The following is a 26,877-nucleotide window of genomic DNA, read 5'->3' on the forward strand; positions in this document are numbered from 1 at the left end:
GGACGGCGGTCCGTCAATTAGTGACCTCTGGTTTAAGAGGTTGTTTTCAAACAATGCCTCCGGTTTTCTAATGCTTATCTAGAGTGCGCCATAGGTTCAAGTCTCCACCAACTAGCAGAGTAACTTGTAGTGAAAATATCCACTGAAATTTGTAAGAAGGACTTTTATCTTTTACTTTCTTATGTAATCTTAAGTGGTGTTGTATTTAAGTCCTCTGAAATAACAATGGGATATACATCTTTAGAGATTTTGGATAATAGATTAATAAAAACACACACACACACACACACACACACACACACACACACACACACGGTGGACTGTCACTGCTGTTTATCCTTGGAGACCAGCAGATCTGAACACCTGGACTCTCCCTCCCTCCACAGCTGTCGATCCACCTCTCTTCTATTTTTATCTCCCTCCATCTTTTCCATCACTGAAAGAGAAGTGTACACTTCGCTCAGCCTCACTCATATCTCTGCAGTTTGTTGTTTTTTGTTTTGTTTTATCTTTCTACTCTGTTCTCAGTTCAGGGATCATCATCTTCCAAGTAAATGTCTTATTTATATAAAAAATAGTCCTCTGATGATATTTCTCCCATACAAATCAAAATCTCCGTAACTTGTTTTTGCAAAACAGATTTATTTTATATTGTTCAGTCTTTGCTTGATTAGGAGATGATGAATTATTATAGCCCGATTTTATTACTGAATTTAATCAGGGGCAGTGGAGCTTTTAGGGTCTGAGCAATGAGTCATTAGAGTCACATTACTGGAATCACAACAAATGGTTTACAACATGCTTTAGTTTTTAAGGCGCCCCAAATCCAAACAGTTTGGTCTGTTAGGATTTCCATACAACTAAAACTAGGAGCTAAACGAGGCTCTGCGGGTTTCACCAGACCTTTCACATTTCATTTCTTTTTAATATAAATGACACTGACCAATGCAGCTTTGTATGTTTCCGTTGGGTAATTTAAACAAGAATATTACTTGTTAGACCCTAGAAAATCTAAGGTGTGGAAAACAGTTTATGTAGGCAGTACATGGCACCAAGATTTAATGAAAACCTGGAAAGGCAGGTGAGCTTTTAAAAATGGAATTAGCGCCTGTTTCTCTTCATTTCTCACCTCTCTTCTCGTCCTTCAATTTTCGTTCTCCTTTCTATTCTAGCCTCTAATGAAGCAGGACAATAATAGAATCTGTCCTGGCAACAGACGCATTCTGGTTGTTAACCAGACGAGAATGATGTCTCAATGGGCCATGAAGTAATCTGTAAATGGAAGCTATTTATGTTCAAAGACTTTTACAGAGAAGGAAACAATCAGCAGAGGAGAATCACTGAGGATTACTGACACACTGTTTCCTCTGTAGAGTGGTATTCAGAGACTATACAGACTTCTGGACAGGCCTTTAAAGCCTGTTCACCCAAATAAACAAGAAAAGGACAGATCTTCTCCCTTCTCTCCATTGGTATCTAACCAAGCAGATAATTTTGGTTTAATGAGTCCACATTTTGAAGTGGTCTTGAGCCTGCACATCTGGTGTTCAGCCTCCCCAAGTTTTCATCGAGTTGAATTGTTGGCAGATTTATGTTGCTCTGAATCTTTGCTAAAGGAATGTTAAACAATCCAATTATGGATTGAATTATTGGATCACTAGCACTACACGGTTGCTGCACACTGTATCTTGTATCCAAACCAGTGTTGAAACAGCAGAGCTCAGGGGAAACTATCGATTGTGATAAATAAACCACTGCACTGCATGTGTGGTTTCAACAGGTGCTTTCTAAGAGGCGAGCAATCACCCGTTGCCGTTTTCTTTCCATATTGCAGAGGGACTGTAACTCTGATTTTAAGGTTTTCAATGTTCTTGCAGCTACACAATAAGCTGCATCCATCTACTGAATTGGTGGTGCTGACCACTTTTGTTCGCTGCAAACCTGAAAGCTCATCTTCAGGGTATGTGGAGTCCCATGGTGCCACTTTTTTTATCCAACTCCACTTTTGGTCATCATATTAAAATTCCACAAAGGCAATTGGATTTTGGGCATATATATTTTGCATACAGTATATGCAAAAGGGCTGTTTGGGATCATTTGAGTTGATGCTATTGCTAAAGTGAATTTCATTAAAAATTTAAGAAAATAATTCATTCTGTCTTTTATTATACAATCTTCATCACCACTCTTAGTGCACCACGTAGGCCAGTCTGGATGGGGCTCACTTTGTAGATTAAGTGACCGTCTAATTGCTGAGCAGCAGTGTGCTGAGACACTGAGACCTTCGTGATGCTCTGCACAGTCTGCTGCTAATGAGGCCGTTTGCCCTAAAAAAATAAAAAAAATAAAATTATGATCCAAGTTAAATTTCCTTTTAATCAAGAGCTGTAAAGGAAAGGGGAGAATTTGCATTTTTAAAATATAAAGTAATGAAAAACAGTATTTGAGTTCTATTTTAACTATTCATCATGATTATAAATTGGATGTTCTTAAAGAGAGAAACTATTCCAAGGTTTCTCAAGTGAGGAAGTTCTTGTCATCATTGTCAACAGCGGTTCTTATGTAGAGAGTACCAGTTCTTGTGTTAATGTGTGAGCTTAGTCGATTTAGCATTGCACTCAAATAACATTATAGGACTTGTGTTTTAAACAAGGATCGATATTGATGCAGCAGGACCAGAGAGGTCTGGTAAGCCCTCTTTAAGAGTTTTGCATTAAGTTTGCATAGGTTGTTTATAGCCTTTGCTAGGCTAGTGAGTTTCTACCAGAGACGGGGACTTGAGTTAGAGACTCCGACTCGACACAGTGACTTGAGAATCGTCCTCAAAAGACTTTAGACTCAACTCAGAATCGAGGTGCGTGACTCGTGAACAATGTTTATTTTTTTAGGAAACGTCCGATGAGCTTGCCATTATTCCCTCCCTCCGTTACCTATAACCTGCCTACGTAACACGTAGCATCTGCTGCGCGTGGCCGCATATGAGAGAAGACAACAAACACCGGAAGCTGCTGTGTCATTCATCATAAACTCTGGATTTGAAACTTCATCCAACAAGACCCAAACACAGAAGCACTGAACGCAAATAGGTCAGTAACCTGAAAACACGAATGAGTCTTTGATTACTTGCCAAACTTGTGGTAGTCAATTAACGTAATCATTTACGTCCCGCTGGCTGCCATCACATTAATTATTATTGTTGGCTAGAAAGAGATTACAGGTTTATTGTTGATCATGTAACCTTACAGTTTTATTGAGTTATAACGTAAAAATGGTTTAAGAGTCTGGGGAGTGTGTTGACTTACAGTATTTAATAAGCTGTCAATAATTGCATTGCACATTACATGGTTGTGCTCTGTAAATGAAAAACAGGTTACAGTTACAATTTTCCTTATAGCTATGCAGTTTTATTTTATTTATTTTATTTTATTTATTTGACATGGACAATGCAAACAAACAAACAAACTGAAGTGCTGCATATAAAGTTTATAGCTAATGCTAATTTTCAACTCCTGTCCCTGGTTGGGCTTTTATACACATTAGAATTTACATACTTCACTACTTCAATTTAAAAAAAATCATATAAATATGATATATAAACATGCATATCATATACAACTCTTACCTACTTACAATAATTAAAAATGAGTACACTTTTGGTTTGTCTTTAACCAGTTTTTAACCGTGAAAGTAAACATTTTAAAGTCAGGTACAGTCTTGATGTGAGATGGTAATGAGTTACAGAGTTTGGAGCTCTTCACAGAGAAGGTCGTCTGTCCAAAGCTGGTCCTGCAGTATGGTATTTTACAGTCATGATTTGTGGAGCTCCTAGTGACTCGAATGCTGTTTTGTCTCTTAACAAATGAACTTAGTGGCTCAGGTGTTAAGTGATTAATGCACTTGTGAATCAATTTAAGGAAGCAAAGATTGCTAAAGCTATCAAAATTCATTAAATTATATTTTTTAAGGATGGTACAGTGATGATGGCGTATTGGTTTTCTATCCATAATTTTTATTGCTCGGTTGTATAGAGAGCATATGCGTTTGGTTGCAGTGGGAGCGGCTTTTGCCCATGCTGTCATGCAGTATGATATATGAGAAAAAAATCATAGCATGCATGTACAGAAGGGCTGCCTGGTTTGGTATGTAGCTTCTCATTAGTTTGAAACAGTTGAGATTACTTTGTATTGTTTTTGAGATTATCTTTATATGCTTGTCAAATTTAAGTTGAGGATCTAAAACTAATCCTTGATATTGTAAATTCTGTAACTGGATGAATTTCTTTATTTTGTAAATTAATATTAAATCTTTCTTTTAAAACAAGTTTTTTTATGGAAAAGCACATCGAGACTGTTTGAGAGATTTAGAACTAGCTGATTTTGAATGAGCCACTGTTGGATGTCCAACATACTGGTGGACAGTACAGCTGCAGCCTGCTCAGGTGACTTGGCAGGTGCATAAAGAACTGCATCATCCGCATAGCGCTGACAACTGGCACCTGAGCAGTGCAGAGGTAAGTCATTTATAAAGAGACCAAATAGCAAAGGGCCAAGTATAGAGCCTTGTGGAATGCCCATTTTTATGTTTGAGAGTTCAGATATGTCTTGATCAACTTTAAGACACTGTACTCTAGACTGGAGATAAGATGTAAACCACAACACTGCCTCATCTGAGAAATTCAAATTTAACATTTTAGATAAAAGAAAACTGTGGTTGACTGTATCGAATGCCTTTTTAAGGTCAATAAATACAGCTCCCACCACATTGCCCTTGTCCAGGGACTTTTTTACATTTTCAATTAAACAGCAGTTTGCTATTTCAGTTGAATAACCTGGTCTAAACCCAAACTGGTGTGGATGGAGGAGCTGTGTGGCTTCTAAGTGGTCAATCATTTGCGCTGCTACAACTTTTTCAATTATTTTAGATAAAACTGGTAAAATCGATATAGGGCCATAGTTGCTCATTGAGTCTTGGCTACCACTTTTGAACACAGGGATGATTATTCCTTTTTTCCATGCACTGGGAAATGTACTTATGGAAAGATCTTCATACTTTTTAAGAAAACAGCTATTCATCCTAAAAATGTCATTGGATTTGGAATTTGAAAGTTTATTGATTATTTCTGCAACTTTTGTATCCGGCACCTCTTTAATATAAAAGGAATCTATTGAAGTGACTCTCAATGAATGATTGAGAGAATCGACTGGCTGGAAATCTTTTGATAATTCTTGAACTGACTGTACAAAATATGAATTGAATTCATCGGCCATAGTGGCACTATTGGTTATACTATTGCCACTGATGTTGTGAAAGTGAATTATTGTAGCACTGTCAATTAGTTGAGTGTAATATGTGGCTTTTGCTTTCCGCAGCTCAAATACAACTTTATTCCTTAAACTTCTGTAAATCAAGAGATCAGTATTTAGTTTAGATCTTAGAGATGTTTTCAAAGCTAAATCTCGCTTTTTCATGAGTTTTCGTATTTCATTATTTATCCAGGGCAGCGTAGATTCTTTTTGTTTAGATTTTATTTGCTTTGTAAATTTTTCTAACAGATTTGTAATAGCTGTGGTCATGGAATTACAACACTCCTCTACCTCATCTAGTGTCATAATTTGTTCCCTTTCAAATTGCACAATTTTACTTTTAGGAATAATGAACTGTGTTTTTTCATGATCAGGTTTACCAAAGTACTTCAGGCGCTTCTTCGTCAGTTTCCTAACAGTCAAAGTCATGTTGTGGTCCGAGAGTCCAGTAATCAAATTGTAAGTCCTTATTATTCGTTGGTCTGGTCTATTATTTATTGGTCTGTTAGTAAATGCCAAGTCAATGAGGGTCTTAGTCTGCCTTGTTATCCTTGTGGGTCCTTCAATCATTTGTCGATAGTTGAATTTTGTCATAAGTGCTTTGAGTTTATGTTTACAGTTTTTGTCAGACCAGCTGATATTGTAGTCTCCATACCATATTGTCTCTCTATAAGAGTCCAGTTGTTTAACTAAAACATTTAATTCATCATAAAACGTAACATTATGAGAAGGTGGATTATAGAGGACAACAATATTAAAATTCATAGTAGGTGATAGGGTTACATTTAAGGCTAGACATTCCAGGGGGGTGTTCAGTTCAATTAAGTGACATTTAAATTTGTCTTTGATGTATATTAATACTCCTCCCCCCTTGCCTGTATTTCTGTCCTTATAAGCAACCTGCATTGAACGCAGCAATTGATACAACATTCGTAATAACCACGAGAGTCTTGAGACTTGACCTGGACTCTAGCTCAAAGACTTGAGACTTGACCTGGACTCTAGCTCAAAGACTTGAGACTTGACTTGGACTCTAGCTCAAAGACTTGAGACTTGACCTGGACTCTAGCTCAAAGACTTGAGACTTGACCTGGACTCTAGCTCAAAGACTTGAGACTTGACCTGGACTCTAGCTCAAAGACTTGAGACTTGACCTGGACTCTAGCTCAAAGACTTGGGACTTGACTTGGACTCTAGCTCAAAGACTTGAGACTTGACCTGGACTCTAGCTCAAAGACTTGAGACTTGACCTGGACTCTAGCTCAAAGACTTGGGACTTGACTTGGACTCTAGCTCAAAGACTTGGGATTTGACTTGGACTCTAGCTCAAAGACTTGAGACTTGACCTGGACTCTAGCTCAAAGACTTGGGACTTGACCTGGACTCTAGCTCAAAGACTTGAGACTTGACCTGGACTCTAGCTCAAAGACTTGAGACTTGACCTGGACTCTAGCTCAAAGACTTGAGACTTGACCTGGACTCTAGCTCAAAGACTCGAGACTTGACCTGGACTCTAGCTCAAAGACTTGAGACTTGACCTGGACTCTGGCTCACTGCCCTCCTTTCCCCATCACTCCCGGGCACAAGCTTTAACAGCTGCCGATTGGCTGGAGCTAGCAAACCGTGAGGAAATATTAACTGACTTTAACAAAAAGTATATTGGATTAGAATTGCTTGCTATCCCTTTAAGGGACCAAATTTTTGGGGTTTATTTTGCAATTGAGCAGCTCACAGGTGACTACATGCCATTTTCAGCTGAGCTTTGACATGGTAAATGGTAAATGTGCTTCTCTACCTTAGTACACTACTTTCCAATTAAAAGCTTATTGAAGCACGACAAAAGACACATGTGGAATATGGTGACTGCTGCAGATGGCTGGCTACTGTGCTTAACCTTATAAACGTATTTGTATAGCACCTTTCTAGTCTTCGGACCACTCAAAGTGATTTTACACTACATCACCACAGAGACTAAGGTGCCAACTTAGAAACAGAAATTAACATTCACATACCAATGGAACAGCCATTGGGAGCAATTTGGGTTTCAGTATCTTGCCCTAGGACACTTCGGGGCATGCAGACTAGTGGAGCCGGGGGTTCGAACTGACGATCTTCTAATTAGAGGGGTTTATTCTCCTGAGCCACAGCCTTCCACAGTGCTTACGGTCTTCAAAAAAGAAGCCTCACACTTCCAAAAAGACATTAAAGAGAGTGGGATCACATGGAAGGAAAAGCACTGCAGCATTCATGATAATCTTAATAAAATAAATTTTAGAGGTAACACTAAGTGAAACCAGCTCATGAGAGCCAAATATAAAAATTTAAAAGGTAAAGTACATTGTATTTTTGGAGAATTTGTGTGTTTTCGCAAATAATACAGTTAAAGTTCCTCTACAGCAGTATCTAGTGGACGTTAGACAAGCTGCTGCTCAGGACACCACAGCATTTACTTCATCATTCAGCCACAGACAATGTCACACACATATTACAAGTGAGCATTCAATAATAAACATACAGTGTGTAACTGTATCTCTCTAGTGGCTTACCTGGCAGGCGTTGTACAGCAGCTGGTGCTCAAACTTGCGGATGCCAAGGATCTGCTGGAACATCTCGTACAGCTGCTCCTTACTGAGGATTAGCTCCGACACGGCGCTCAGGTGCGCTCGCTGTGGCTGGCGCCTCATGTCGTCATCCCCCCTGTAGATAGAGTCATACTTGGCGATCCAGGAGCTCAGTACAGTCTCTTTGCTAAGGCCGTCGATTTCTGGGAGGCTTCGGACACGCCGCTCGATGTTCTTCTTGAAGACTTCGCGAAAGTCGTTGGCTGAGCAGCCGCCGCTCTGAACCATCCGGGAAACACGCTCGCTCTTCAGGAAGCCCTGCCAAGGAGAGAAAGACAGAAAAATATTGACAACACTGATTTTAGTCTATTTAGATTTTCTTCTTCCCACAGAGAGTTCTCACAAGGTAAAATGTTCAAAGACTTTTAGTGTTGTGTTGTGGTAAAAGCTGAGCCAGGTTCTACCAATCAGGATCACCCACATTTTTTGTCAGCACCTCTGCTTTGGGACCCCACAGTGTTTCAACACAGTGTTCTACTTGTGAGGGCTACATTTTTTGGATGCCGTGTTGTTGTCTGAAGATAACCTAAAAGTTGCTCTCAGCAGATTTTGTAAATTGGTCTGAAAACAATAACTTCTGACAATGAGCACAACAAAAGGCCTATTGGAACTGCTGAAAAAAAAACTGAGATATGGGTGGTGATTCAGAACCAGTATACTTTCGGCTGATGGGGGACTGAACAAACACACACCATAGAATATATCTTCAGGATGTAAAACCATTGCTATTTTTACACAGGATTTGTGTGATCAATCTCTCGTCCTTATGACTTGTAGTGCTACAATACTTTGTGAATTATTGATACACCTAAATTTAAAGTGTTTAAAGTCTGCAGACTTTTAAAGACAGACAGAACCTCCTCTTTAGATGTTTTATGTCCCTAAGCTGAGACTGGATGCAGCCGAAATCAAAACAAATTCTATCTGAGATAGTGATTCATTGAAACACATGAACCGACTCTGTTCAGATATTTGAGACTGAAATCCCCTAAATATCCAGAATGCAAACAGGGATGTCCTGTCCTCCACTACATGGTAATTCACTGGGTCTAATGTTAAACTCTCTGGTTCATTCACATTGAACCACAGGTTTCTGACAGACTTTGAGCGATTCTCACTGAATCTGACTGAAGAATGATTGGCTCAGACTGAAGCAGCAGCACAGTGTGACATTAAATAGTCTCTCAGCTGGCTGCTTCACCTCTTCCTGTTAGTCGCTCTGAGACTGAAAACATCAGAGATAAAATGATTCATCTAAAGGAGGCCTAGAGCTCAGAGCGCAGCAGTTGAGGAAAGTTTAAAGAGACAAATAGGCACGAACATCAAATTGGACTAAACCATAAGGGTTTGGAAAACATTTTCCATATTCAGCTACTTTCCTCTACTGATATGCACAAATTCATTTGTTTCATGACCGGATTCATTAATCCAAATGCTACTGTATTGAGCAGAAGAAGATTTTTAATTTAAAAATCACAATGTATTTACATAAAATCTAAAATATACAGAAAATAGACTAGGTAACCTTTGAAAACTTATGTGCATCATAAATTTTATAGTCACCACGAAGACACACAGAAGTACTATTTGATGTAGAAATGCTAAATAAATTACAGCCCAGCTGACACTAGATGTTTGCAGTCAACACATCCATATTTGACAGTTCCAAATAACCTGACAATGATATAACAGCAAATATTAATTAGACTAACACATACCAGTTTTTAGGAATATCCTTAAATTGCATTCTTACAGAATAGTGACCTAAATATGTAGTGAGTGGAACATTTTAAAATGTGAAAATAATAACACTCTCAGTGCTCTACTGTGCTGTACTTGTCAGTGCTCTCTGACAAATTATGTAACGGAGACACGGTTTCTAAAATGTCTCAAACATGTCTAACATTTCTGTACTGGCAATTCTTGTTACATTTCGGGAGTGTGTAAAAGTCACAATAGCAATCTCACTAGGTCAGACCTGAAACATTTCCGTCACATCACTTTCAACAGGACACGAGTCTGAACTGAACTCCGTCAGATTAACTTAAAGATGCAGAGAGAGATTAAATAGTCTTGTATAGCCGTCTAAGATCATTGCAACAAAAGCATTCCTTCAAACTTCAACAAAACTAGGAAACACTGCAATTTTAAGACTTCACCATCTCCCTGGGATCAATAAACTTTATCTTCTCTTATCTCAGAAGAGACTATAAAAATAAATTTTCCTCTTGTGGTGTGAGGGGGGCAGAAGAGGTTTTATTCTGTTCCGCTTTAGTGAAAGTGCCCGTGTCCTGGGTCGCATCCAATTTCATTAATGTTATTCTACCACACCTCATCATAGGTCACAATGACTAACCAGGGAAAGCAGCAAAAAAAGTTATTTCCTTTCATTACCTCATTTTTGATTTTGGCATTTGACTTTCCGTGTGTAAATAACGGCCGACTGAATGAATGCATGCGGTGTATTATTGGTTGTGATATCTGCCGGAACTGCAACCCATGTAAACTTCAAAAGAAGTCACTAAGTTGTAAAACACGTCCTTGGTAGATTGCTGTGTGACCAAAAGATAAAATTTCATCTGTCCACTTTCAGCCAACATGTCCTGTAAAATTATCCATGGAACAAAACACTGAACCCTTTTATGTTGCTGTTCATTGTAAATTCTTCTGGATCTGAGCATACATGCAATGTCAAATGAAAAAAGTAATTAAAAGCATAAAACTAAAGTTGCACTAAATGATGAACCAGTAGATTTAATGTAGCAATTGCAAACCCCTGGGAGCTATGCAGGTGCAATTCATGGATGTGAAACAACCTGGCCAGAGCTTCATGCAAACATTTCTCATTTATTAAGGCCATGTGGGATGAAAACACAGATTTTAATGCTAGTTAATGAAAGATAAGATGTGTGCTCACATCTATAATGTAAGATAGGTGCGTCAGAGGGGGACGAGTGGGTCAAAAGTTGCAAAGAAACTCCTGCACACTGTCTAACTTGCAAAAAGTAATTTGTATGCTGTCTGTGCTCAGTACTACTAATTTATAATACGGAAACGTTGCCAGCTTATAAATGTATCTTTTTATTATTAAAACCAGCAATGAACTGATCCTACAAACAAATATTGTGTGCGTATCAAAGCTTGATCCATCTCCTTCCTCTGTGCCATAGAACATTCCTGACTTCAGCATCATGATTGTAAGCCTGGACCAGTAACTACATTTTTGAGGTGTAAATCAACTACAGCAGCATAGCTTCGGAGCCTGGAGAGAATATCCTCTGATGAGGGGTGGGAAGAAAGTCATGATGTTGTGGTGCACAATAGTCTCAGATTTCCCATTGCTAGGTTTGCCTGAATCTGGGTAATGGAGCAGCCTTAGGTCCAAGCTGGATTAGCTTGGCTCTTACCCCAGCTGTCTTCACTCTCAACCTGGGGTGGTCGCACTGCTTGGAGGGAAGCGTTGTCCAACTTGGTCCAGCTGGGTTGTCAGTAGATGCCATGAGCAGTGATCATCCCAGGGTCCAGACACTTAATCCATTCCTTCTGTCATATATGATATGTGCTTCAGCAATTAAGGCACATCAAAAAAAAAAATGTTTGAAGGAGCTACTGGCCGACATAACAGCACGCACTACCATCACCTAGCTGTATTAGTTCATTATATTACTGTATATGAGCTCTATTATTAGGCAAATTTATAGTTTAAAATGAATTTCACATTGACATACATGTTGCAAAATTCATTTTCTGCATTTAACTCATCCCTCAAGGAAGCAGTGGGGAGCCGCTGTGCAGCGACCGTGACTGAAGAAACCTAACATGTTTTTGATGGTGGGGGAAACCCATTATAGAGGAGAACATGGGGAACATGTAAACTCCACACAGAAAGGCCGGGACAACCGGGGTTTGAACCTGTGACCTTCTTGCTGCAAGGCCACAGTGCTATCCACTGAATCAGCATCAGTATCTGAGCGATCACCTGACTATGCAGCACTCTGACCCACAAAACACACCATCGGTGAGCAGGTGAGGAACAGAAGTAGGGGCAAGAGAAAATTCTTCTGCACAAAATGAAACTAATTCAATTTTGAAAACATATGTCCAGATGTTACCATTAGCTCCCTGCTGACGAACGCATGCATGACATGAGAGCCGATACCATGGAAACAGGAAGCACAGGACTGCCATAAAGTACAATAGCGCTGCTGAAAGCTGTAATCTCCCTAATTAATGAGGCAGTGGATGCTACATATGAACAAGCACGCTTCTGTCATTTTGTGATAATGGTGTGCTTTTGGACACAGTTAATATACTGGATCACTCTACAAATCAATTTGTGTTTTTTCTCAGTTTGATTTCAATGTTGCTATAAGGAGGAAAGTTATGAAATATGAAGTATAACATTATAAGGTCAGTGCCAGTCAAAAATATAATATTTTATGTATGTATAATATACAAGGTCATATTTGAGTATTAGGAGTGTGACGAGATAACACGTGATGAGGTGGGTAATCAGGGTAAAAGCAGTCTAGTTTCTACATGCTGTCAGACCACACCAAATTTTCTCACGAAGTGAAAAACAAATGTATAACTGATAACGTTACTTGAGGAGCTATTCAACTCCGCCCAGCTGATGCAACACTGGCTTACGCCGTGACTACCCAACTCTTGCGCTGTGAGTTTTAGAGCAATATAAACATCTAAAAATTTAAGTGCAAACTTGCTCTGTTTGGGACTAAGCTGCACTCGGTGATTTATGCCTGATCAGAAGTGTTGTCTAGTTACAGTTTCCAAAGTATAGGACAGGTAGATTTGTTAAGTTCTCAATAAATGACGTTATTCACATACTATTTCAAAAATTTTCCCGACATGTCAGAGAACACAGATGTGTGGGATAGATTTTGAATGTGCAGAAAGTTTTGAACATAAGCACAAAACCTGCGGAAACACAGGAGCCATTGAATTCCAGGTGTTAATAACTGAATTAAGATTAATTTTAAAAAATGACATATCTGACAGGAATTTAAAAAATGCCTGAGAGCGTTCTTATCATTATATTCAATTTTATTTTGAATCGCCGCCTGCCACATGAATTTAGTGTTTCAATTTACATAGATAAAAACATTTCCACCATAAAATTGGTGCAGAAAAATTCACCAGAATGCAGGAAATTAACTATTTAATGCTCACAATTGTCAAATAATTTAGCATTGAAGATTTCTTAATAGTTTTAAAATCTCGTCTCGATCTCGTGAACACAATAGTGTCTCGTCTCGTGAGCCAATAGTCTCGTCACACCCCTAGTGAGTATATATGTACTGTATGTGCAACTATAGAACCTATACTTAAACTATGCAAAGATAATTTTAAAAATTATTATATCTATATATCTTAAATGGTGTGGCACGGGCGCAGTGGATAAGACACATGCCTTTGGTGTGGGAGACCTGGGTTCAATTCCAACCGCGACATCCACCAATGTGTCGCTGAGCAAGACACGTAACCCCTTGTTGCTCCAGAGGCGTGCGACCTCTGACATTTAGCAATTTTAAGTTGCTTTGGTCAGTTATTGGCAGCTTGGTCAATTATTATATGACTAATTAAATATGTATGTTAGCATTCTTGAAAGTACGTATTTTTTCCCTTTCGTTTTCTAGTTTTTTTTCTTGCTTACATTTATGATTTAAGATGGATTCATCTTAAATGTCTTTGCAAATGAAGACATTTAATAAAACATTCACACAGACAAAAACAGTAAGTAGCATAAGATGAGATAGACTTCATTGATCCCACAAATTCACTTGTTACCACAGCTCAGATCCAACGCAACAGATAATAAAATACACATTAAATAAAACAGACTAGAAAAATACAATGATTTAAAATGAAGTTCAAAGCTCCAGCGGGTATGCAAATTGTATAATGCCAAGAACTGAGAGGAAACTACCATATATGAGATTTGGGGCTCAGCATAAAGATATAATTCAGACGGTTTGTAGTTAACAGTTATATGAAAGAAGAACAAAAGTAATATGAAATAGAAAAATCCGAAAGAAACCTTCTTTTACCAAGATCGTCCTCATTAGAGTAATGAAAGTCATCCACGATGTTCCAGTTAGCTGTTTGGAAAATGGGTATTTTGTACTAACCAGTCAGCAGTGACTGACGTACACCATCTCATCCATGTTATTTTTAGTCCAACAAATCTCTGTTGCTAGGAGAATTAACCTCTATCATGTTAATTAAAGAAATTTGTCAATTCAAAGGTATGCTCAGACAGAATACAAAGTGAATTTTAGTCATGGGGCCATTGATTTCAAAGTCAATGGAAAGATGAGTGGGCGCCAAAAGACAGAATTGGGGTCTAGACCAAATTGAAGCGAAGATGCAGCTGTGCAAGTTGAAAATGTTTCAATATGAGCAAAACTGTGGATATGTGAATTATGAAAGTCATCTCTGAGAAGAGAGGCAGAGACAGTATGCTGTTGCTGATGGAGGTGGTCATGTGGATGCTTGACTTCAACGCTACTAACAGTCAACATGTTCTTCACTCCCAAGTTGTAAAATACTGTATTACAGGAGTATGAGACATCATGTAGCACTTCATTTCTTGATGTGGCTGTTTATTAATGAACAAGTAATAATAATATTTTTTTTAAAAAGCATAGTTTTACTGAATAATTAAGTAAATATATTAGCAAGTCTCTGCTATCTCATGGATGACATCTTTGTCCTGTCTCAGGCACCGTAGCTATACTACTTGCTTGGATGGGGGGAAGGGGGTGCAATTCGCAACGCTCACCACAAGAGGTCACTAAAACTTACACACTGAACCTTTAAATCACACACATTTTTGCGGTTATGTAATCGCACGTGACGACATTGCGATTACAATTAATCGTGCAGCCATAATTCACAGACTGTAGATTTTTCAATGAAGGAGAAGGAGCAATTTTAACATGGTAACTGAACCAAATTACTATTCCAAGCAGAGTATTTTATTTCTTAGTCAGGCGGGGATCTCACAAAGATTGTGAGCAAAAAATATTCCATTGGAGCTGCTCAGTGGCTAATAGTAGAAGAATGTGGGCATTAGTACAGCCACAAATGCTCAGTACGCTAATAGACTGAAAGTTGTCCTGTGACTGACAACCAACAAGCATAAAATAACACGTCCTGACTGAACCACATGATCAGCTTCAGTCTGTTCTGAGGGTTGGCCTCATGAGAGCGATAGACGTGCAGAGCGTGAACCAACAACAGATGGAAAGGAACCAGCATGGAGCTACACGAGTAACGACATGGAACAGAAATCACTTGAAGCTCAACAAGGGGATCCAACAGAAAAGCCAGAGGAAACTATTATTTTGGTGTTAAAAAAATCCGGAGAGTCCTCTTAATGGTGATAAATGGAAATGGGCAAATGTTAAGTGGATGAAGAGGGAGGTGACAGATGCAGCTGCCACCAGAGGAGCCAGCTAACAGCAGCTAATCTGCCTCTCTGCATCACTCAACACAAACTGCTCTGAACTGCAGAGAACAAAAAGACATTAAAACAGCTCCTGCTGAAGGAGAGGATGTAGGAAGACCAAAAACTATAAAGCTGACCGTTTCAAATGATGACACCAGAAACAAGGAGACAGATGCTGGAGTTTCTAGTGGGATTAAGCCATAACTGTGGAAAGAGGCTGATTGGTTTCAGGTTTATTTAGCCGCCCAGGTGGGACAATTAATAATTTGCTCTTGACGATAACTTTATGAAATCATGCTGTACACTATCTGTCCACTGTTGTACTATTACTATACAGTACCGTTGTACTCACGTAAAATTAATGCAGCAAAATACCAGCAACCTGATAGAGCTTGCAGAGAAAACAAAATAGGTTTGTTCAGCAAGTTATTACGAACCATATTTACGATTATTGTGGCAGCGACCTCTGGTGGCAGTACGTTGGTAGTAAAGGAGGAAGTAGGGTGACATAGCGAGAAATAGGGGTGGGAATCTCTGGGCGTCTCACGATTCGATTACGATTCAGAGGGCTGCGATGCGATTATAAGACGATTATCGATGCATCTTAATGCAGAATTTTTTTCTATACAGGATTTCTGGAGTGCTCAGAGTCTAGCTCCGCCCCCGGCCTCCACAGTCACGTCGAGGCCGGGGGCGGAGATGCTATCATGCTATCATGTGATAGCATGATGCTATCATATCAATATGGACCAAAGTCTGAGGAATATTTCCAACACCTTGTTGAAAGTATGCCACAAAAAATTAAGGCAGTTCTGAAGGGGTCCAAGCTCGGTACTAGCGAGGTGTACCTAAAATTGAGTGAAACCAGTGAGTATTTATATTTTAACAGCAGCAAGTGTGTATGTGTAATCAGTAAATGTTACCTTTTCTTGTACCCAGCTGAGACTGACCCCTACAAGGCCCATTTAAATCAGAAAAACCTTTATTGCCATGTAGTGTTTTACACATACAAGGAATTTGCTTTGGTGATAAGGTGCCACACGTAGACAAACATGCAGTTGACATAAATAAATGCAGAAATATATAAATATGGAATAAACAAATGCAAGTTATATAAGAATAATAAAATAGAGAAAAATAATACAACTATTTGCAGAGAAAGAACAGTGACATTACACACCGAAATGCATTACATTCTCATCAACAGAACATTGCCTACTTTAAAAATGTGTATGGAGTTGTCTTTGTTTAAACTAAAGGCAATAATTAAATGATCAACTGCATACATCTAACAGAACGGGGAAGAACAGTGGGTCAAAGTTGAACCAAGAAGTACCTCTCGAAGATGTAATAGATGTTCACAATAGAAAAAAAGTCGATGTTCAAACAATGTTTTTATTACAGCAGTGTTTTAAATTCCTTGTCTGCTCTTTTCATTCTAGTAATTCAACCAGACACTGTTGTTTTCTACCAAGCATGCAAGATGAATGCAACTAATGATCAGATAACATGAAAACAACAGAATTAAAACGCAGTGACCAAACTAAAAGATGTCTGTATTATCATTAGGCTGTTATAATGTGAAATTTTTTGCCCTTTACACATCAGCCGGTCTCAGCTATCAGCAGAGGGTAAAATGGTAATTATTCAATAATGGTGACTGGCATGAAGACGAACTAATGGAGGAGCCAGAGGCTCATTAACCAGCTCATGTCAGTATGATTACTGTTCAACTGTTTTCTATCTGAGCTGAAATGGACAGCAAGTCATGGTGTTTCATCACTTGCTGTCCTTGGTAGCATCACCATCCAATTCACTGTGACCTGCAATTATCCTCATGCTCTGTATCAACGTATAAGAGGTCTGAGCTACCACATGAACACTATATTTTTCCCATTCAGCAAATCTCATGAAAAACCTACAATGTGCTAGTCTGGCTCTAAATACTTCCTTAGTCCCCCTCTGTGGCTGGTAGTGCTCTGTGTGTGTGTGTGTGTGTGTGTATAAAAATATAAAAGGTCACCCTGTCAGCCTGCTTGAGGTTCTGACCCCCCGTCCAGACACCTTCTGAGCCTGGATCGATGACTCCCCCACCCCATACTCTAAAGTATGCTAAACTCAGACCATCCTTTCTCCTTCAACCAGAGAGAGTGTACAATCACCGCCTGGGTTTGCGATGTCAAATGAAACATTTCCTGGATGATGGTGTTGTGGCTGTAAAAGCCCATGGATCTTTGCTATATTTTGAATTAACATACTCTAAATCACTTGTTTTGGATACTGGTTAGAGACAAACATACTATATTTCCAGTTTACATACAGTATCTGTGTATCAGATTTTTGTATGAGTAAATGAATGAATGAATACAAAGACTATATAAGCTTGGGCTTGAGGCCTGTGCAGAACCTGCACCATGAATCTGGTCAACAGTGAGGCTGCAGCCCTCCTTCCATTTTGTCTGGTGACACAAATGTCAGCCATTATTACTAATGAATCGATCAGCAGGAGACATCCTCCCTCCCTCCCTGCTGCTTGAATTAATTGGGGCTTTAAAATTTCACTAAATTATTTACACACCAGCAGAGTGCCGGGCTGTGAGTCAAGAGATTAAAGACAGACTATGTGTGTCAGTTCAGCTGTTTAAGAGAAGGAAGACCACCTGACAGACTCATAGAGGCTCTGACTTTAACAGCAACACATTTAAAAACAGAGCCACGCATTTCACCTAACCACCACTAGCACACTGGAAAATGTGTTTATGAAAACAATAAACATGAAGGAAAGTAAGAAAAAGGTTTTACTACTGTTGCTGCAGTAAATGTGAAACAAAATACATGTGCGTCTATGAAGATTCTCAGTCATCCAGGTCATAGTTATCCAACGAAGGTTAAAGTCAAGGGCAGCTGGACTTGGTTGAAGATACTGGAAGACGTTTCGTCCCTCATCCAAAGGACTTCTTCAGTTCTGACTGACTGGCAGGGAAACTCAGCTATTTAACCTCAGTGGGGTCGATAACATACATGTGTATATGCACACATGTATGACGAAATGTAAAGCTGCCAGCAAGTAAGTTTTTTGTTGGTATTTCTTGGATCTTTGAGTCTATAAAATCAGAAAATCAAAGAAAGCTAAAATAAAAAAATAAAGTCTAAAACGCAAAGGTTTTCAGTATACAGTGATAAAACACAGAAAAGAGTAGACTTGATTGCAGTAGGGGTTAAAAATACTGTGCGTGATAAATACAGTTGACAAGCAGGAGGGTTATTTCAGGCGCCCCAAAAGCTAAAGATTAAGCTGTTCAGAAATCTGCTTAAATTAATTTAATTTTGGATTCTGGGTCAATTTTTATATTAAATAAGCAACTATAACGCAGTGTTTTATTCACAACTGCAACAACAATTCCCTGCTGCTCTGATTCACCCCTCTGACTTTGTTCTGCTCCATGGCAAAGGCAGCCGAGGCTCATGGGTATTGAAGTATATGGAACGGTCTGCTATTTCTAACCGAAAGAAAAAACATGATGTTTATAGAAACAAATTTTTCTATAAAAACACGCAGACGTTTATAAAGAAATTTCTTTCATCACAGAAGATAGCCCAGTAAATCCCCCTCATGGCTATCAGGTCTGAGGATGATCAGACAGCAGTTTCAGTTGATAGGATAATACTTTTATTTATTTGAGTGATATTTTAGATTGTTTCCACTGAGATATTATTGCATTTATATAGTAAATGTGTAAACGTTGATGTTGCTGCCCTTGTTACTTTTAAAATATTAAACAAAAAATTTAACAAATCGCTCCACATTTGCTTTTCACGGTTACATTATTTTTTGCAGGCACTGCACTGTGACATAATACCGGTGGTACACAGGGTCATACTATGGGTTGTGTTAGCTGGTGAAGTCATGTGGAAAGCCATATCCAGTAACTATTTTGCACCGGATAACGTTAGCAACTGCTTGGTGTTAGCCATTGAGCTAACGTTTTCTTACTTCAGCCAACTGAAGCACATCGTCTCAATTTACAAGCAGTAATGTTAGTTTACCTGTCCAATAGAATGAAAGCCAACTCTCTGTCGGTTTTATATCCAAAACATCTCGTTAGCTGCGGTGTTGTTGCTGTGTGTACTGATTTAGAAGGCAAGAGGCTCGGGAGTCACAGCCAATGGATTTCCCATAAAATCCGACCCAGAGTCTTCACATATGAATAAGCATTTGGCAGGCAGAGGTAACAGAAAAACACGGCAAGTGGGTCATTTTTATGTGAGATTACAACCCCTTCAAACACAGGCAATAAGAAGTGATTCACTTCAATAAAATAATAAAACTAAACATATATCCCCTGTAAGTTATTTAATTTAGAGTTTGTCCTAGCAGCCAACTTCCGTATCCCTAGCTGTTGTCCTAAGGTCTCTGTCTCACTTTAAGTTACTTGCTTCACTAAAACCAATATTGGTGACAAACTCACTCAACACACACCCCCCTCCAAAGCCTGAGTGAAGATTTCCCCTTTGGCTGCAGTCAGGGCGAGAATAACACTCAACTCACAAGAATTCTTCTCTGAACACTACATCAGCAGGTTCTTTCTGATCACCCCTTTATCAGCACAGCTGGAAGGTGTCTTAGACCAGTCAGATAGCTCAGTTGACATTTAATCCCCTGTGCCATTATGATAGAACTCATTTGTCACAGCATATTTCAAGCTTTCTTTTAAGTTCTCCACCATCAGCTGTGGGGAGCTGTGCATCATTATATGCTCATATGTTCCTTCATGCATAAAAAAATGTTTTAGCTAGATATTAAAATGTCCCTGTCGCCTTCTTCAGCCTGTCAGAGGGCCTGAACACTTCATATATCAGCATAAAAGTTTTAAATTCAGTGTAACTGTAGAATAACTTCCATTTATTTGATCAGTGAGAAGAGAATGTCAGCAGAACTGAAAACATGTCTGCAATGAGCTCAATAGATCATGTTCATGTTTTAAAAAACAACTATACATGAGTGAGTACATGCTCAGATTTGACTATTTGAGGGACCACTGAGAAACACAGATAGGCCGGGATCAGACCATTAAAGAGGTGGTATTATGCTCCTTTCTTGAGTTTATAACTTTTTTGTGCATGTAATAGGTTTGCAAAGTGAAACTCTGCTCTGAACTGCCTGACAGCTCGTTTGTAGTCTAGCCGCTACCCTTTCATCTCTGTGAGGTCGAAGGGATGAAAGCAAAATGCGCATGATAAAGCTTGCCAAGCGGTTAGTCCGACACGCCCTCAAAAACACAGGTGGAAAAACAGTGAGCTGCAGCACACAGCTCTCCTCTCCCTTCCAAACACTAGCTACCCTCCAGGCAGTCAGTGGACAAAGTTGTTCCTGTGATGTAGAGACTGAGCTCAGTTAAAACTTTATGGATGAAAGATACTTTTGTTACAGATTAATAACTCACCACTCTGAAACTCTTACTCCAGTCCATCTTGCCAAGCTGGTCGGCAACATGTACAGCTGAACCGAAGCGGTTTACCGGCTTCTCGCTGACCCGCCCTTCTCTGCTTCTGATTGGCTAGTAGTCCTTAGTAGCCCTGTTCTGGTACAACCCTTAAATAAGATTTTGAACCTGAAAATGAGCATAATACCATCTCTTTAAAAAAAAACATAGCACAAGAAACTGTGTGAGGGCGTGTTTTTCCAGGAACTTGTGATTTACTGGAGGAAGTTCTGAATAACCAGTTTTTAACCTCTAAGGCAAACCTGTTGTTTGTTCAGAGATTATTTGAATTTAAAGGCAGGGTAGGTAAGTTTGAGAAACTAGCAACAAACTGCTTGATTTTTGAAAGTATCCAACAGAGAAACTCCCACCCCCTCCCTTCTGGGCTCCTTTGAAAGCCACGCCCCAAAACACACGAACGTGCGTTGCCGACTCTGGAGGACGAGCACAGTGTGGCGAGCGGAGAGCAGCGCGATGCAGCGGCTCACATCAGGGGTAAGAAAACATTTAACTTTATCGTTAATAAATAATTAACCCGGCTGTTAGTGCTCACTATCAAGCTAGCATGTTATTATTGGATAGGTTTAAAAAGACTGACTTTGATTCAGTAACGAGCTGGCTAGCTAACTGTTAGCAACAGATAGCTGTGCTAAGAGCTGCAGTAACATTGGGCAAAGCTAAAAACAAGCTGATGCACATTTTCCAGTTTCCATCAGTTACACTACACAAACGTGAATTTCGTGTTAGACTCATAACATGTACGTGGTTTTGCATGTTAGAGCTTCCACGGTGACAGCATTATTGTCTCTGATGAGGACGGCACTCCAGGTATATATATATTTTAATATTAGTCTATTGTCTCCCAGTGTACTTGTCTCAAAGTTTCTCTGGTGATTCACCCCAAGCCCTTTGGGTGTCAAAAATAAAGTGCTATGTAATCCATCACTATTGTTATTACTTTATTATTGTTTACTGATTACAACTAACAGCTCTGCTTCAGCCATCGGCTCATCTGTGTCCCAGGAGGGTAGAGAAAATACAAAGATATTTTTCCCTTTTCTTGATAATATTTTTATTCTTTTTTAAATAAAACATTGAAAATGATAAATGCCTTTTCTTCACACTTGCAGTCTTATGTCTCCAATACTGACATCCAAATGTGGAATAACACTTGTTCATTGTTATTAAATACTACTAAAACTACAACCTATATCACAAATAGATCATTTTAAACATCATTAAAAATAAGTATATACAGAAAGAAAGACAAGGTGTGTCCAGAGGTGTCCTGACTGATTATGAAGACAGTTCAGACTTTGCATGTAGCATCACATCGCTGCTGTGGAGATGATTAAATATATCACAGTCACCTCTCTGACATGATTACCACATTTCAAAACCAACCATATTACTTTTTGAGTTATATTTTGCTGTATCTAGGAATACAGTTGGGACAGGGACACCTGACTGAACCCCATGTTGACGGGGATCATCGGGTCTCCTGGTTCTGCTTCTAGGCATCTCCTCAGTAGTAGACAACCGTTGGAGGAGGAGGAGGAGGAGGAGGATGGCACTGTGGAGGTCTGTGATGTAACTGAAGTCCTTCTCCACCTTCAGTGAGTACAAGCTCCACTTCCTGGACTTTTTTGTTGTACACCTTGTTGTACCTGATAATACAGAAAGGAGGATCAGCTTAGTGAAAAGTTTGTTATACCTGACATTATTCTCTTATAGAGCAGTTAGCATTTCCACATAAAATGCAATCAAAACAATAAATCAGCACCATCTATCTGTATTCCTCATACTGTTTAATATTTTTTGACTCTTCACTTATAAATGTATTGAATGCATAGGAGTACTCATAATGCAACATACTGAATTGTGTCATCAGCTTTTCTCCTGGCTGGTCTGTGGACACGGTGGTTGTAATCCAGGCCAGCCAGCATGGTCCAATCAGCGTATACTGGTGAGAAGCACAGGGCTATGAAAGACTCCAAATCTGCAGGTGACCCGAGGGCACAATAGAAATCAAACACACAGTATTTGTTTTTTACTTAAAATCTGGCATAATGGCACCAATTACAGTAAAAGGTTTTCACACAGTAGGTTTAGCTATGAACAATGTCAAACTATCCTTTAGCCATCATTGTTTATGTATACTAACGTTGACATGTCATACGCATAACTACAAACACACAGCTACATAACCACATTTGTAAAAGTAACATACAGTCAAACATCAACTGCAGACACAAGATAATCACACAAACAGATTAGATACAACATAAAGATAACGTAAAGTTAGCTGTAAACCTAGTATAACAATAAACCTATATGGTGAATAACTAAACCGGCGCAGTCTACACTTACATTGTCTTACCTTACGTTAGCGTCGGAAAACACAGCTCGTGCTGCTGTTTTTCAGCTCACCTACAGCTAGATATAATCCATCGTCTGTACTCTGGCTCCTACACCAGTCTGCACTCAGAGCAAAAGTTAGCTATATGCTAAGTAGGCAGCTACTGTTAGCTGTATGCTAAGTAGGTAGCTACATTTGCTAGCAATGAAAGTAACAAAATTACCATCAAAATGATAAAAGCCAGATTACCTGTCCAGCAGAAATAAAGCCACCACGCTGTGTCAGCCCAGTTGTCACTATCGTTAAAAAGCCATGCAGATATCACTCACCGGTCTGAGCGAGATGACCGGGTGCCCCGCACGGGGGCAGCTCCTGTAGCAGCAGGGCTGGTAGCCATGGCAGCGAGGGAGAGTCACCCAGCCAATCATTGCATTCGGTCCGAATGGAACGAGTGGCTGCGTTTACTGCAGCCCTGAGAGGACTACAGACAGCCGATTTTAAAACTCTCTTTTTCAGTGCCCCTAACTTTTTAATATGCATTGGTGTATATAGACAGTTTCAACAAATATGCCAATAAGTGTTTTAGAAGCAACTTGCCTACCCTGCCTTTAAGGAGAAGTACAGTGGGTACGGAAAGTATTCAGACCCCTTTAAATTTTCCACTCTTTGTTTCATTGCAGCCATTTTCCAAAAATCAAAAAAGTTCATTTTATTTCTCAGTAATGTACATTCAGCACCCCATCTTGACAGAAAAAAACAGAAATGTAGAAATTTTTGCAAATTTATTAAAAAAGAAAAACTGAAATATCACATGGTCATAAGTATTCAGACCCTTTGCTCAGTATTTAGTAGAAGCACCCTTTTGATCTAATACAGCCATGAGCCAAGTTTTTCACATCTGGATTTGGGTATCCTCTGCCATTCCTCCTTGCAGATCCTCTCCAGTTCTGTCAGGTTGGATGGTAAACGTTGGTGGACAGCCATTTTCAGGTCTCTCCAGAGATGCTCAATTGGGTTTAAGTCAGGGCTCTGGCTGGGCCATTCAAGAACAGCCACGGAGTTGTTGTGAAGCCACTCCTTCGTTATTTTAGCGGTGTGCTTAGGGTCATTGTCTTGTTGGAAGGTAAACCTTCGGCCCAGTCTGAGGTCCAGAGCACTCTGGGAAAGGTTTTCGTCCAGGATATCCCTGTCCTTGGCCGCATTCATCTTTCCCTCGATTGCAACCAGTCGTCCTGTCCCTGCAGCTGAAAAACACCCCCACAGCATGATGCTGCCACCACCATGCTTCACTGTTGAGACTGTATTGGACAGGTGATGAGCAGTGCCTGGTTTTCTCCACACATACCGCTTAGAATTAAGGCCAAAAAGTTCTATCTTGGTCTCATCAGACCAGAGGATCTTATTTATCACCATCTTGGAGTCCTTCAGGTGTTTTTTAGCAAACTCCATGCGGGCTTTCATGTGTCTTGCACTGAGGAGAGGCTTCCGTCGGGCCACTCTGCCATAAAGCCCCGACTGGTGGATTGCTGCAGTGATGGTTGACTTACTACAACTTTCTCCCATCTCCCGACTGCATCTCTGGAGCTCAGCCACAGTGACCTTTGGGTTCTTCTTTACCTCTCTCACCAAGGCTCTTCTCCCCCGATAGCTCAGTTTGGCCGGACGGCCAGCTCTAGGAAGGGTTCTGGTCGTCCCAAACGTCTTCCATTTGAGGATTATGGAGGCCACTGTGCTCTTAGGAACCTTAAGTGCAGCAGAAATGTTTTTGTAACCTTGGCCAGATCTGTGCCTTGCCACAATTCTGTCTCTGAGCTCTTCAGGCAGTTCCTTTGACCTCATGATTCTCATTTGCTCTGACATGCACTGTGAGCTGTAAGGTCTTATATAGACAGGTGTGTGGCTTTCCTAATCAAGTCCAATCAGTATAATCAAACACAGCTGGACTCAAATGAAGGTGTAGAACCATCTCAAGGATGATCAGAAGAAATAGACAGCACCTGAGTTAAATATGAGTGTCACGGCAAAGGGTCTGAATACTTATGACCATGTGATATTTCAGTTTTTCTTTTAATAAATTTGCAAAAATTTCTACATTTCTGTTTTTTTCTGTCAAGATGGGGTGCTGAGTGTACATTACTGAGAAATAAAATGAACTTTTTTTTTTTGGAAAATGGCTGCAATGAAACAAAGAGTGAAAAATTTAAAGGGGTCTGAATACTTTCCGTACCCACTGTACATCTGAGAATCATCTGGTAGATAGAAAATTGTAGTAGATCAAGGACTGATCCCGTCGGTACACCCTGAGGTAGAGGAGCATTTACATTCCCGTTTAGGTGTGTGAAAATACAGTTACACTCAATATTGGGTTCACGAGTCGAGATGATATTTTAACACTATTTTTAAGAAATCTTCAATGAAAATATATATGACTAGAAAAATAGTTTTTTATTTGACTGAAAGTCACAAAATGCAAAACAATGCAGGTGCATTTTGAAATGTTGCTTACAGGGTCTGGATTTAATTTTTTCACTACAAGTATTTTTTTCTTTTGTCTGCAAACATCTTCAAGCTACTTTCACCCTCACAGTCAGCCATGCTGATATTGTGAGAAACCAATATGCCTTCCCAATGGTTAAGACATTCAACGGAAATAAAATGGTCAACTGCATAAAAAGCTACAGTCAGATCTAAAAGCAATAAAGCAGACATTTGAACTGCTGAAAGAAGTTCACTAAGAGGCCTGGGAATTGCTGTCTCAGTGCTATGACCTGCTCTAAAATCTGACTAAAATTCATCAAAGAAGCCATTGCTGTGATATATGCAGAAAGATACACACGTCCAGAAATTGATTAGGATGGAAAGGACTTAACTTAAATCTAGAAAAGCAAATCAAATCACATTTATTTATATGAATTATCGCACAGTAAAGGGAATTTGTACACTGTAACTCAACCCAGGACAATGCAAACAACAAATATGCCTCCAGAAGAGAAAAAAGGCATCCCTGACTGACTTTGAATCCTGACACTGTGATAAAGAGATAAAAAAAAAGTATGGCTAACATTATGTAAATTCAAATCAGAAAATTACACAATTCAACTTTTATCATCAGTTTGATTGCAACTGCGGCGAAAATTATTTCTGACTGAAAAAGAGGATCACTGAAAAGGAGACGAACATAAAATGCATCACTAAAAACTAAAGATAAGAGCTTCTCTGCATGGCTGAGTAGCTCAGACATTCAGAGTCTGAGGAACTTAGCATACAGGTTGTAACATAACAGGAAGCACGGATCTAGACTTATGGACTTATAGACCAAAGTCAAAGTCGAAGCTCAGTTTGGTCCGAGAGAGAATCCTCGACTCAAACCTCCCACAGCGGTTGTTTCATTGAGGCCATGTCATTTTGCCGAGCCTGTAAAGAATGAGCTACCAGCTGAAGTGATCTGACAGAGTATATTCTAAAAACCAATTACTTCATGTTCAATAAAAACCTGATGATGTGCAGATTAAAGGAACAAGCGTGGGATTCTTCTCTGCCTCGAAGCAAAGCTGCAGAATCTTTAACACCAGTCCAATTTCTCCTTTCAAATTGCAAATGTAACAGATGAACCATGAAGGAGGGGAGTTATGAAAGTCAT

The 26,877-nt window shown here is 39.4% G+C and overlaps 1 protein-coding gene across 1 annotated transcript in view; it reads right to left on the reverse strand.

Annotated features, from left to right (window-relative positions):
* Positions 1-26,877, reverse strand: part of cadps2 (Ca++-dependent secretion activator 2) — a 244,423-nt gene that overhangs the window by 132,691 nt on the left and 84,855 nt on the right. The window contains 1 exon segment of the mRNA XM_038705806.1: positions 7,850-8,182. Within this exon segment, the coding sequence (XP_038561734.1) occupies positions 7,850-8,182 (333 nt within the window).

Source organism: Micropterus salmoides, unplaced genomic scaffold (genome assembly GCF_014851395.1).
Source record: "Micropterus salmoides isolate LMB-PRFRI ecotype aquatic unplaced genomic scaffold, ASM1485139v1 Ms_hic_scaffold_8, whole genome shotgun sequence".
In the NCBI taxonomy this organism is placed as follows: domain Eukaryota; kingdom Metazoa; phylum Chordata; class Actinopteri; order Centrarchiformes; family Centrarchidae; genus Micropterus; species Micropterus salmoides.